Here is a 14,385-nt window from a genome sequence, read left to right on the forward strand (position 1 = left end):
CCATGACCCCTGACGTCATCTTCTATAACCCCTGCTATATGCCTGGGACCCTCACCTGTCCCACAGCCTACTGCTCTGACCTCTGACCCCACTCCTGTTCTTCCCCAGTTCCACCTTAAGACCCTGGCCGTCACCCATCACAACCCCTGATGGTACCCCCTGCAACCTTGACCACATCCTGCATCCCCTCATTGGACCCTGTCTCTTGACCCTGCACCCTGCCCCTACTGACCCATTGTCCCCTCCCTCCTCCCCCCCCACAGGAACATGGCCAAGGGTGAGAGTCTGATGGGAGAGGTGGCCACAGACTGGATGGACACAGAGTGCCCGGAGGCCAAGCGACTGAAGGTTGTGTCCCCTCCTCTGACCCCTGCCCTCAGGGTCCTGGGTTGGGGCTCGATGGTCAGTGGGAGAGCCAGGAAAATCTCTGCTGTCCCTGGCTCTGGAGAACAGTCACAGCACTCACCCCATCCTGCTCCTGGCATCTTTCCAGAGGGGATCCCCTGGCCCAGACAGTGACTCTGCTTTCTCTCTGCTGCATCCAACTTAGTCCAGCGTGCCCAGCCTGAGAGCACTGCCAGCTGGTCTTTTCCTGTCCTGGGGCCACAGCTACGGGCCCTGTCTTAGTCAGCTAGGGCTGCCATAATGAAATACCACAGACTGGTGGCTCAAACAGCAGACACTTATCTTCTCACAGCTCTGGAGGGTGGAAGTCCAAGATCAAGGTGCTGGCAGGGTTGGTTCTTGGTGAGGGCTTTCTTCCTGGCAGGTAGAATGTGTTCTCACTGTGTCCTCATGTGACCTTTCCTCTGCGTGTGCATAGAGAGAGAACTCTGGCGTCTCTTCCTCTTATTAGGACATTGATCCTACTGAATTAGGGCTCCACACTCATGATCTTATTTAACCTTAATTACTTCCTTAAAGGCCCTGTCTCCACATATAGTCATGTTGGGGGGTTAGGCCTTCAACATATGATTTTTGGGGAGCACAGTTCATAACAGGCTCCTGCTAGCATTACTTTGACACTTGCTGGATGTCTTGAATGTACACAAAGCATCTTATTTCATCTTTATGAGGATGCTATAAAGCAGCTATTGATACACACCTCCATTCTTAGCTGTCTCTCCCCTGCCTATGTTTTCTTTTTTTTTTTTTGGCCGCACTGCACGGCTTACAGGATCTTAGTTCCCCATCCAGGGATTGAACCCCAGCCCTCGGCAGTAAAAGCGTGGAGTCCCAACCACTGGACCACCAGGGAATTCCCTCCCCTGCCTATGTTTTAATGTTTGTTGAAATGAAGACATCTATTACAATTGACAGCTAAAGAAATCTGCTTGCCCCAGGCTTTTTTTTACTTTCTCATCCAAAAGTGGGTGTTAAGTATATGGTACAGAATGTTTATGATGGCATTTTAGCATTGTGGAATGATTGCATCATCCTGATTTTACCAATGAGAAGCTCAGAGCTCTAATGTGATTTGCCTAGGGTCACAAGCCTACTAAGTGACAGTGTCAGACATTGAATCCACATTGAAGGCTGTCCCATCCTCCGTGGCCCTATCTGGTTAGCTGTCCATCACCTGGCTCTCCCCTTTCATGAAATTCAACTCCCCACCTGGGTCCTTAAGCTCAGGTCTGGCTTGATCAGGCTCTGTGTTTGGTGCAGGCTGTTAAATGCCCAGGCAGGCTAGTTAGGGATATTCTGTCCTGTTTTCATAACATCATTCTTCCCTTTTGGACCATGAGTCTGAAATTTATTGAGCTCCTCTGAGGGGCCCAGGTGCTAGACTCCTGAGGGTAAATCAATACATTTGTGTGTGATTATTTGGTCCCGATACCTCACGTTCTTATTTGTGGTAGCAGGTGGGAGCCTACGTGGTATCCAGGGCAACTCCCTGCTTCTCACCTTTCACTCCTTTCCCAGATTAATACTGGGAATTATTATTTTGTTTAAAGATTTATTTATTATTTATTTATTTATATTTATTTTTGGCTGCATCAGGTCTTAGTTGTGGCACTCGGGATCTTTGTTGAGGCACGCGGGATTTTTCACTGCAGTGCGCAGGCTGTTCGTTTCGGTGCGTGGGCTTCTCTCTAGTTGTGGCGTGCGGATTTTTCCCTTTTCTAGTTGTAGTGCGCAGGCTCCAGGGCGCATGGGCTCTGTAGTTGTGGCGCGTGGGCTCTAGTTGAGGCGTGAGAACTCAGTAGTTGTGGCATGCGGGCTTAGTTGCCCCAAGACATGTGGGATCTTAGTTACCCAACCAGGGATTGAACCCGCGTCCCCTGCATTGTAAGGCGGATTCTTTACCACTGGACCACCAGGGAAATCCCAATACTGGGAATTATTATTATTGCAGGATCCCTCTACTCCCACATTTCTTTTACCAGTGATTTGGAATTTCCAGAATACAAGTTTTGCATTTCTTCTGTTGAATTTAATTTTAAAGTTTTTTGTTCTTTTTGATACTGTTGTCAATAGAATTGTTCTCTTAATTTCATTTTTGGTATGTTCCTATCTAGTGTATAGACAGGTGTGTGCTGACAGGTGTTATGCTCTGTGTCTCTTCCTTTTTTTAAAATTAAAAAAATTTTTTATTTATTTTATTTTTAATTTTTTGGCTGCACTGCATGGCATGTGGGATCTTAGTACCCTGACCAGGGATTGAACCCACGTCCCCTGCATTGGAAGTGCGGAGTCTTAACCACTGGACCGCCAGGGAAGTCCCCTCTGTGTCTCTTCCTTGATCACTACCGTGGGTTCCCAGACCCTCTGCCCTTCTAACCCGGATTAAAATCCCAGTTCTTCCTCTTATGAGTTCTCTGAGCTCCAGTACATCAATTTCCCATTTCCTTATCTATAAAAGAAGCAGGATGTTAATGGTTTCTTGGGGCCATGTGTGCATCTCCATGAGAGAAACCTGTGGGAATGCCCAGACTGTCCCTCTAACTGTGTCTCCCAATCCCTTGTGAGAACCTGGGTCCTTGTGCCTTCAGGTAGAGGAGCCTGGTGTGGGAGCTGAGGATGCTGTGGATTGCCGCCAGTGGACTCAACACCACCTGGTTGCTGCCGACATCCGTGTGGCACCAGCCATGGCATTGACGCCACCACAGGGCGATGCAGATGCTGATGGCATGGATGTCAACGTGCGTGGTCCAGGTCAGGCATCCCTCCCCCCAGGATGCCCTTTATCCATCCTACTCATGAGAGGTTGCATCTGGGTCTGTTTCTGGGGAAAGCTGGGTGTGTCTGGGTGTCCGTCTGGGGGGGTGTGTGTTAATCAGGACTCTTGGTTGTAAGTTTTAATAGCCCAACTCAAGCTAACTTAAGTAAAACAAGGGATTTACTGGCTCTTGTAAATGGAAGCTTCAGGCACATTTGGATCCAGGACTCACCACCTCTTGGCTCCACAGCCCAAGTAGGCTTTTTTCTGCAGGCACTGATAGCTACAGGTGGGACAGGCCTTACAAAAACTTTTTCCCATATGTACCAGCAAAAGTCCCAGGATGAGTTCTGATTGGATGGACATACCCATTCCTGAACCAATCAGTGTGGCCTGGGGCCTGGAATATGCAGACTGACAGGCCTGAGCTATATTCCTGTCCTTGAAGGAAGGATTTGGCTTTATCTAGGGCTTGAGGATGGAGAATGGGGTGCAAGTAGCCTCCTAAGGGAAACAAGAGCAAATGCTCATGAAGAGTATAGCAGACCATGTTATCTGGATCCTCTTGGATTTGTCTTTGCCACATTTTGGGATATGCCTTCCCCAGCTCTGTTTTGCTTTTGCTCCCAATGACCAGGACCTATGGCTCTCTTTTGAAGCCCTTCAGGTTACCGGGGCCTGAGGTGCTTGGTATTTTATGTCCCTGGGGGCAGCTCCTAACCAGTGGATGCAGGAGTATGAAAGGCTCAGCTCCTTTGACTCAAGCTGGATTACACCTCTGGGGTACAGCTCAGCTTCCACAGTCCCCCTTTGGGATCAGGCTGAAATAACTCTCCAGGCATTTGCCCAAGGTTGCACACTTGTTTGACTTCCTCCCTCCCTCATTCTGTGTCCCCTACTACCTAGGAGCCCTTCTGTGACAAATCACATGCCCATGAATCCTCATCCTGGGTTGGCTTCTGGGGCACCTGACACAGGTGTGTGTGTGTGATGGGAGGATTTGCCATTCCCTCTTGTGTTTCCACATGTCCCACTTCCTCCTAATGCAGTGCCCTCAATCGTATTCCCCAGAAAGGCCCTGTGCCCACCTCCCTTGTGACACACTCCTGGTCCCTGCAGATGGCTTCACCCCGCTAATGCTGGCCTCCTTCTGTGGGGGGGCCCTGGAAGCAATCCCAGCTGAGGAGGACGAGGCAGAAGACACGTCAGCCAGCATCATCTCAGACCTTATCTGCCAGGGGGCGCAGCTTGGGGCTCGGACCGACCGCACGGGTGAGACGGCCCTGCACCTGGCTGCCCGCTATGCCCGGGCTGATGCGGCCAAGCGGCTGCTGGATGCTGGGGCAGACACCAATGCCCAGGACCACTCAGGCCGCACCCCCCTGCACACAGCCGTCACTGCTGATGCCCAGGGCGTTTTCCAGGTGAGATGGGCTCGCCTCTTTGGACTTCAGAGCTGGGACAGGCCTCAGACCGACCTGGGTTCAAGCCCTGGTTCTGCCTTTCAGAGTTCATCTTTCTCATTTGTAAGATGGGGATATATGGGAGTATAGTTTCTGGCAAGAAGCTATTCCCTGAACCTAATCAGTTCCATGGGGTGTATTGGTTGGGGTCCTCAGGGGGCTTAGAGGTGCTTCTCGTCCCTTTGTTCTTGCCATGACTACTCCTGCTGCGCCCCGTCTCCCTTAGATTCTCATCCGGAACCGCTCCACAGACCTGGATGCCCGCATGGCAGATGGCTCCACAGCACTGATCTTGGCGGCCCGCCTGGCAGTGGAGGGCATGGTGGAAGAGCTCATCGCCAGCCATGCTGATGTCAATGCTGTGGATGAACTCGGTAGGCTGTGGGGGGTAGTGGTGGGTGGGGGCTGAGAGAGTGTCATCTGGGCCCTGACTGTTGGTGTGAACTCACACCCACACTGACACCCAGTCAATGAAACTCGTGTACTCATAACAGGGTTTCAACATAGACCTACACTCTCATGCATTTAAAAATAAAAAGTGGCACCCATTAGCCCATACTGTGGCAGTGGTTCAGGAAAAGGTGCCCTTCCCAAGACACTTCCCTTCCATCTGCTTTCTTAGAAGAACTTACTCTGGTGCCATCTGCTGGACAACTGGTATAATAAATTTGCAAATCAGCCAGACCTATAGGTGAGGGCCGCTCCGTCCCTGGAGGTGGCTTGCTTGCACAACAGTGACCTGCCCTTGTGTCTAGAGAACCTCATACAGCTGTAGACACACTCGGACTCTTAGAAACATCCTTTGGAGCAGGGGTTCCCAATCTCAGCAACATTGACATGTGGGGTTGGATCATTCTTTGTGGTGGGGGCCGTCCTGTGTAGTGAAGGATGTTTTTTTTAATTTATTTATTAAAAAAATTTTTTTTTATTTTAAAATTTTTATTGGAGGATAGTCGATTTACAATGTTGTGTTAGTTTCAGGTGTACAGCAAACTGAATCAGTTATACATATACGTATATCCACTCTGTTTTAGATTCTTTCCCATCTAGGCCATTACAGAGCATTGAGTAGAGTTCCCTGTGCTATACAGGAGGTCCTTATTAGTTATCTATTTAATGTATGATAGTATGTATGTGTCAATCCCAGCCTCCTAACTTATCCCTCCCTCCTTGTCCCCCTGGTAACCATAAGTTTGTTTTCTACATCTGTGGCTCTATTTCTGTTTTGTATATAAGTTCATTTGTACCATTTTTTAATATCCCACATATAAGCGACATCATATGATATTTGTCTTTCTCTGCCTGACTTACTTCACTCAGTATGACAATCTCTAGGTCCATCCATGTTGCTACAGATGGCATTATTTCGTTCTTTGAGTAATATTCCACTGTATATATGTACCACATCTTCTTTATCCAGTGTAGGATGTTAAGTAGCATCCCTGGCCTCATCCACTGATGCCAGTAGCACCCCACCTCTCAGCTGTGACAACCAAAAATATCTCCAGACATTGCCAAATGCTCCTTATAGGAAAATCACCCCTGGTTGGGAAATACGGCTTTAGAAGAGCACTGTCCAATAGAACTTTCTGTGATGATGGAAATATTCTTAGTCTGTTCTGTTCAATATGGTAGCCACTGGTATGTGCTGTCAAGCGCTTGAAATGTGGCTGGAGCGAACAAAGAACTAAATGTTTTATTTCATTTAATGTTTTAACCTTTGTTTTGCCTACTTAAAAAAACCCCAGCTGTACTGACATATAATTCAGATACCATGCAATTCATCCATTTCAAGTATAAAATCCAATGGTTTTTAGTATAACCACATAGTTGTGCAAATATCATCACAATAAAATTTAGAATGTTTTCATCACCTGAAAAAGAAGCCCTCACCTCTTAGCCATCACCCCTTCAATCCCCCTCATCTTCCCGGCCCTTAGGCAACCGCTAATGTATTTTCTCTCTATATGGATTGCCTATTCTCGTTATTTCATATAAATGGAATCATACAATATGTGGTCTTTTTTGACTGGCTTCTTTCACTTAGCACGATGTTTTTGAGGTTTACAAATGTTGTAGCGTGTATCAGTATTATTTCTTTTTTGTTTTTTAATGAATAAATAATATTCTGTTATATGGATATACCACATTTTGTTTATCCACTCATCCACCGATGGACATTTGGGTTGTTTCTGATTTTTGGCTGTTATGAATAATGCTGCTATGGACAGTCTTGTATCATTTTTTGTGTGGACATATATTTTCATTTCTCTTGGGTATATCCCTAGGAGCAGAATTGCTGGGTCACATGGTAACTCTGTTTAACCTTTTAAGGAACTGCCAGACTGTTTTCCACAGTGGCTGCCCTGTTTTACATTCCTACCAACAGTGTATGAAGGTTCCAGTATTTCCACATCCTCACCAACACTTGCTATTATCTGTCTTTTTGTTCTAGTCTTCCTAGTGGATGTGATTTAGTATCTCATTGTGGTTTGATTTGCATTTCCCTGACGGCTAATGATGTTGAGCACCTCTTCACATGCTTATTGTCCATTTGTGTATCTTCTTTGGAGAAATGTCTATTCAGATTCTTTGCCCATTTTTAAATTGGGTTATTCGTCTTTTTATTATTGAGTTGTAGAAGTTCTTCATATAGTCTAGGTATGTCTCTTATCAAACATATGGTAGGTTTAATATATTTGTAGGTTTTCGTTTTACTTTCTAGATGGTGTCCTTACAAGCACAAAAGTTTTCATCTTGATGATGTCCAATTTATCTATTTTTGTTGTTTTTGTTATTGTTGCTTGTGTTTTGGGTGTCATATCTAAGAATCCTTTGCCTAATTCAAGGTCATGAAGATTTACTCCTATGTTTTTTTCTAAATGTTTTATAGTTTGAGCTTTTACATTTAGGTCTTTGACTCATTTTGAATTGTTTTTTTGTATATGGTATGCGGTAGGGGTCCAACTTTATTGTTTTGCACATGGAGATAACAGTTGTCCCAGCACCATTTGTTGAGAAAGCTATCCTTTCCCCATTAAATGGTCTTGGCACCAATTTAATTTAATTTAACTTATTTTACTGTTCTTTTTGTTTTGGCTGCCCTGTGCGGCTTGTGGGATCTCAGTTTCCCGACCAGGGACTGAACCCAGGCCACAGCAGTGAAAGCCTGGAATCCTAACCACTAGACCACCAGGGAACTCCATTTTTTTTTTTTTTTTGTAATTTTAATTTACATAAACTAAAGAACCACATGTGACTGGTGGCTATTGCATTGGACAGCACAGCTCTAGGTACAACTGAGTGAGGTCCACATAGTACCCCCTGTATATGGAGAGTTACATCTACAGGTGTGCACACACATGGACCCAAACACAGTTACTCAGATACTCGTGGCAGGCCTACCCTCCCCCCATCCCAGGCCATATTCTAGACATTTTCTGTCCCCCTGCTGTTGGGGGGCCAGCAAATGAGCCTGGTCCTGACCCTGACCTTCCCTCACTTCCCCCCCAGGAAAATCAGCCTTACACTGGGCTGCAGCTGTCAACAACGTGGAGGCCACCTTGGCCCTGCTCAAAAATGGAGCTAACAAAGACATGCAAGATAGCAAGGTGAGCCCCAGCCCTTGGCCCCCCTGGGAGTCAGCCCTGGCACAGCTTCCACAGGTGGCAGAGAGCAGGTTGGGGTAGGCTAGTGGGTGCATTCACCCTGCCTGCAGCCAGCTTTCAGGTGTGGGATTTGGGCCCAAGGGGTTTCAATAGTGGATCAGAGGAGGAAGTGTATGGCAGTTGCTGGGTGACCTTGGGCAAGTTGCTTAACTCTTTTGAACCTCTGTTGTCATCCTCGAAATGGGGAAGCAACGGTACCCACCTCATTGCCTCTTTCGAGGATTCAGTGAGCTAAAGCTTTTATAAAGTGCTTTAGCACATCCTCAATAAAAGGTAGATGTTATGATTGTTGTTTAAAAACCCTTGCAAGGTGGTATTACTCTCATTTTACAGATGAAAGAGTGAGGCTCAAAGGGGTGCGGGGTTGGATTCCATCCTTATTTAAAATTTCCAAAATTATATTCATTATAGATTCTTTTTGCATTAATCTTAATTTAAAATTTTTTCGTTGAAATATCATTTATTTTGACGACCCCTTAAATTTTGTGCCTAAGGCGAGTGCTTCACTCTCCTCACCCTGGTCCTGGCTTTTGCGGCCTGAAGCTTAGTAGGTGCTGGATGAATGTGGCTTAAAGGAAAGAACTTGCCCAATTTTCCCCAGCAGAGCTGAGATTCCGACCGAGGTCTGTCTGGCTGGAGAGTATGAACTCTTAGCTCTCAGGTTCCCCCAGAGACAGGAGACCTCTGTGATGTTAGCCAGCAGTTAATCCTGACTCTTGTGACCCTGACATCTTGTGGGTTCTGGGCCGCCACAGGAGGAGACTCCGCTGTTCCTGGCCGCCAGGGAGGGCAGCTTTGAGGCTGCCAAGCTGCTGCTGGACCACTTTGCCAACCGTGAGATCACAGACCACCTGGACAGGCTGCCCCGGGATGTGGCCCAGGAGCGGCTGCACCAGGACATCGTGCGCTTGCTAGACCAGCCCAGTGGGCCCCGTAGCCCCCCTGGCCCCCACGGCCTGGGGCCCTTGCTCTGCCCGCCCGGGGCCTTCCTCCCAGGCCTCAAGGTGGCACAGTCCGGGGGCAAGAAGAGCCGGAGGCCTCCTGGGAAGGCGGGGCTGGGGCCTCAGGGCGCCCGGGGGCGGGGCAAGAAGCTGACCCTGGCCTGCCCGGGGCCCTTGGCCGAGAGCTCCGTCACGCTCTCGCCCGTGGACTCGCTGGACTCCCCACGGCCCTTTGGTGGCCCCCCCGCGTCCCCTGGCGGCTTCCCCCTTGAGGGGCCCTACGCGGCTGCCACGGCCACAGCCGTGTCTCTGGCGCAGCTTGGTGGCGCGGGCCGGGCAGGTCTCGGGCGCCAGCCCCCCGGGGGCTGTGTGCTCAGCCTGGGCCTGCTGAACCCCGTGGCCGTCCCCCTCGACTGGGCCCGGCTGCCCCCACCTGCCCCGCCAGGTCCCTCCTTCCTGCTGCCGCTGGCCCCGGGACCCCAGCTGCTGAACCCCGGGAACCCCGTGTCCCCCCAGGAGCGGCCCCCACCATACCTGGCAGCCCCAGGACATGGCGATGAGTTCCCCGCGGCCGGGGCCCACAGCAGCCCCCCAAAGGCCCGCTTCCTGCGGGTCCCCAGCGAGCACCCTTACCTGACCCCATCCCCAGAGTCCCCCGAGCACTGGGCCAGCCCCTCACCTCCCTCACTCTCGGACTGGTCCGACTCCACGCCCAGCCCGGCCACTGCCACCGGGGCCACGGCCGCTGGGACACTGTCTGCCCAGCCGCTCCCCCTGTCGGTCCCTGGCCCTCTTGCTCAGTCCCAGACCAAGCTAGGGTCCCAGCCTGAAGTCACCCCCAAGAGGCAAGTGTTGGCCTGAGGGCTCCACAGTTCCTAGATTTGGGGAGGCTGTAGAGACACCCCATCCTGTTTCCTCTCTCTCTCCCCTTTTAGTCCATTTCATTCTCTCTAATCTCTTCTTCTCCTGCACCCCACCCTCCTTGCAGTGTGACCAAGACAGGTCACAAGCCTAGGGCTTCAGTCTTCCTTTATTTATAAGGGGTGCAGGGTGACCCCCACCCTTTGGGTCTTGTGGTGAGTCTGGGACATGCTCCTGCCTCTCCCCTCTTCCTGGGGCCACCCCCTCATTCTCTCCTGCTTTCTTGCCTCTTCTGGCCTCTCACTCATGTTCTGACACAGGTGGATTATTATTTTTTTTTTTTTTACATTTTGTATAGAAACAAATTCATTTAAACAAACTTATTATTATTATTATTTTTTACAAAATATATATATGGAGACGCTCCCTGCCCCCTGCGAACCCCCCTGTGCCCCCGTGGGGCTGAGTCTGTGGGCCCATTCGGCCAAGCTGGATTCTGTGTACCAAGTACACAGGCATGACCGGGATCCTGTGTACCGAGTACACGACCCTGGTGTGTACCAAGTAGGCACCCTTGGGCGAACCCTTTGGGGCTAGGGGTCGGGTGAGACTTGGGAGCCTCCTCCCCACCCCACCTCCCTCACTTCACTGCATTCCAGATGGAACTTATTCTGTAGCTTTGCTGGGGGAAGTGCCCTTCTGGCCTGGAGAGCCTGTCCCCAAGCCCCCCATCACAGAGTGTGGGCCACCTCCCTTTGGGAACTGGGGGATGGGGTGGCCGGTGGGAATATGAGGACCAGGGGAGACATGTGCATTTTACTTTGTCTCCCTGTAAATAGGGGCCTGCAGGGAGGAAAGGAGCTGCCTGCACGGCACCTCCTCCTCCTGGTACTCCCCTGGCCCAGCCCCAGGGCAGAATAGAAGTTATTTGTAGGCTATTTTTGTAATATAGCTTCTGGCCACAGTCCCTGTGTAGCTGAATCCCCAGGCCTTGCATTGTACAGCCCCCTTTCCCCTCACCACCTAATAAAGGAATAGTTAGCACTCAGTGTCATTGTTCTGTGTCTAGGTAAGGTTGGGGGGGTGGTAGTGTGGGGTTTCTGTCTCTTCAGCGCTAACTTTTGAGACAGGCTGGGACCTGGGACCCTCTGCTGCAGTGCTTGCACCTGGACAAACATCTCCTGGAGCCACAAAAGACAAAGAAACTATAAGGGACTAAAAACAACTGTGGGCACGTGCAGTTGGGGCAAATTATGGCCAACAAGATACAAAAAGACCAAAAAAAACCCAACTGCCACTTCTGAAGAGCTGGGAGCAAAAGCAGGGTACTGCGCATGGCCCCTGCACACAACCCCACCAGAGGGGTGGGCAAACCACCTAAGCCACCCCTCTGGCTACACCCTTGGACCCACCCTCACCCCATACCTCCACCCTTGGGGAACAAGGAAGCACGGGAATCTGTTCGTTCTCGCTCCCCCCTGCTGCAGCAGGGGTCCCAATAAAGCCTTGCCTGAATTTCTTGTCTGGCCTCTGATCAATTTCTATTGACTAAGGAGGCCAAGAACCCTGGTTGGTAAAAACTTGGGCTCTCATCTTGGGGTCAAACCATTTGGCTTGCTTGCCGGCCACTCTTGCTTCCTCTTTTGATGGATGATTCCACGGATTGGACTAGGGGTGGCCACCTGACTTAAACTGAACCAGATTCCCTTGCTTGAGAATGTTTTTAAAATGGGGATGCTAAGAAAGCTATCAGTTGGTGGAGTTTCTAAGGCCAAGGCAGATGGAGAAATATTGATGGCCAGTTTGGGGTGGTGGGTACTGACGAGAAAACAGCAGAAGACTGGAGCTATGCAGGGAGAATCAGAGATGAGCGCTCCAATGGCTCCAGAGTGTTGGAGGGAGTACCTCATTTCCAAATGGAGTATCAATTCCAGCTAATTGAGCATTTATTCCACTGACATCAACAGGTATTTATTAACTGCCTTCTAAGTGCCTAATGCTGGTTCTGCATGGATCTCACCTCTACTTCATGCTCCCTTGGGGTTTGGAGACAATGCTGCACCGTATAATAAATACTCCTTTACGTATACCAGCTTGAATGAGTTTCTATGTCTTGCAAATAATTGTGCCCCAAGACAAGGTTGTGTTTACACTGAGGTCCTCCAGGAAAGGAGGAATTTAATGTTCATTGGTTCCCCCCATCAGCTGGAGTGCTCTTGGTTGCAAGTGACACAAAAAATCTACCCAGCTGGCTTAAACAAACAAAAACCAATTTATTAATTCATATAACTAAAAAAGACCGGCTTCAGGGGAGATTTGAGCTAGTGGCTCAAATGAGGTCAACAAGGGCTGAGTTCCTCATCTCTACAGATTTTTCTCTGGGCATCAGTTTCATTCTCAGGCTCCATGTGGTACTCAACCCAACTTCTCTTCCCACTCCCACAGCTCCAGCCCTCCTTCTGTATTAGCAAAATAGGTGCAAGGATCATAGACCATATCGCACATTCCAGAGAACTGAGAAGCTTCTAGTCTTGGGGTTGATTTTGTATTGACTTCAAATGGGTCGCTTATTTATCCTCTAACCTAGTGTTCCTCAACGTTGGTACTGTTGACATTTGGGGCCAGATCATTCTTTGCTGTGGAAGGCTGTCCTGTGCCTTGTAGGATGTTTAACAGCATCCCTGGCCTCACCCACTAGATGCCAGTAGCACCCCCCTCCTCCAGTGTGACAACCCAAAATGTTTCCAGATATTGCCAATTGCCAAGCAATGAAAAATTGCTTTTGAGCACTCCTGCTCTAACCAATCACTATAGCAATGGGATACAGAATGTGCTGATTTCTTAAAGCAATGAGTTTCTGCTCTGGAACTGGGGCGTGGGGTAAATTTAAGGGCTGTCAGGTTTGCAGAAGCAGGAATTCTGTGGAAACAACTAATAAATATTCACTCCACCTCCTTTCTTTTGGCTAAGTCTTTGGAGATGGAACAATCTCTTTTTAAAAAAATTTTTTGGGGCTTCCCTGGTGGCGCAGCGGTTGAGAATCTGCCTGCCAATGCAGGGGACACGGGTTCGAGCCCTGGTCTGGGAAGATCCTACATGCTGCGGAGCAACTAGGCCCGTGAGCCACAACTACTGAGCCTGCGCGTCTGGAGCCTGTGCTCCGCAACAAGGGAGGCCACGACAGTGAGAGGCCCGCGCACCGCGATGAGGAGTGGCCCCTGCTTGCCGCAACTAGAGAAAGCCCTCACACAGAAACGAAGACCCAACACAGCCAAAAATAAAAAATATAAATAAATAAAAATTAAAAAAAATTTTTATTGAAATATAATTGATTTACAATGTTGTGTTAGTTTCAATAAAGTGATTCAGTTATTTTATATACATATATATTCTTTTTTTTACATTCTCTTTCATGATAGGTTATTACAAGATATTGAGTATAATTCCCTGTGCTATACAGTAGGTCCTTGTTCATTATCTATTTTATTTTATTATTTTATTTTTAGTTTTAATTTTTTTTGGCCGCGCCATGCGGCTTGCGGGATCTTAGTTTCCCGACCGGGGATTGAACCCACACCCTCGGCAGTGAGAGCGGGGCATCCTAACCACCGACCACCAGAGAATTCCCTCTATTTATATATAGTAGTGAGTGTGTATATTTAATCCCAAACTCCTGGGACAATTTCTTTTATTGTCTCAAGTTCATTTTATGTTCATTCATTTATCCTCTATATGCTTATTGGGCACTTACTGCATGCCAAATCCTGGACAAACTGCTGGGAGTAGAATGGTGAATCACATGAGCTCACTCCTTGCTCTTATGGAATTTCAGGCTAGTTAGGGGATGTATAGGGGTGCCCCCCTTGTCCCTTTGGGTCTTACCATTGCAGTACCTGCTTGATAGCATCTGACTGCAAACACCTGAACTTCTCCTGTGTGGGCCAGGAACAACCCTCAAAAACGAGGGATGGGGGCTTCCCTGGTGGTCCAGTGGTTCAGACTCCGTGCTTCCACTGCAGGGGGCACTGGTTCAATCCCTGGTCGGGGAACTAAGATCCCGCATGCTGTGCAGCATGGCCAAAAAAAAAAAAAAAAAAGAGGGATGGATGGGAGTTGGTGGATAAATACCCCAGCTCCCTCCCACTCTGTGGGGGCAATTCTGAGGTGTGTTCCACAGACTCTCAGAGGATGTCCATCAGGATTGATCCCCAGTTGCCCATGGTAGCAACTTACTCTTCCTCATGGGAACTTTCTGGAATGTTCCTTTTTGGAATGATCCTATTGGATATTTC

General features: G+C 48.8%; 1 protein-coding gene across 1 annotated transcript in view; it reads left to right on the forward strand.

Moving 5' to 3' along the window:
* Positions 1-11,141, forward strand: part of NOTCH3 (notch receptor 3) — a 33,094-nt gene extending 21,953 nt beyond the window's left edge. Inside the window, exons 28-33 of the mRNA XM_061190129.1 lie at positions 264-348; positions 2,994-3,156; positions 4,280-4,584; positions 4,850-4,997; positions 8,137-8,234; positions 9,047-11,141. Of these exons, the coding sequence (XP_061046112.1) occupies positions 264-348; positions 2,994-3,156; positions 4,280-4,584; positions 4,850-4,997; positions 8,137-8,234; positions 9,047-10,093 (1,846 nt within the window). The 3' untranslated portion in view covers positions 10,094-11,141. The remainder of the gene's footprint in view (positions 1-263; positions 349-2,993; positions 3,157-4,279; positions 4,585-4,849; positions 4,998-8,136; positions 8,235-9,046) is intronic.
* The last annotated feature ends 3,244 nt before the right edge of the window (positions 11,142-14,385 follow it).

This window comes from Eubalaena glacialis, chromosome 4, assembly GCF_028564815.1.
Source record: "Eubalaena glacialis isolate mEubGla1 chromosome 4, mEubGla1.1.hap2.+ XY, whole genome shotgun sequence".
Taxonomy (NCBI): domain Eukaryota; kingdom Metazoa; phylum Chordata; class Mammalia; order Artiodactyla; family Balaenidae; genus Eubalaena; species Eubalaena glacialis.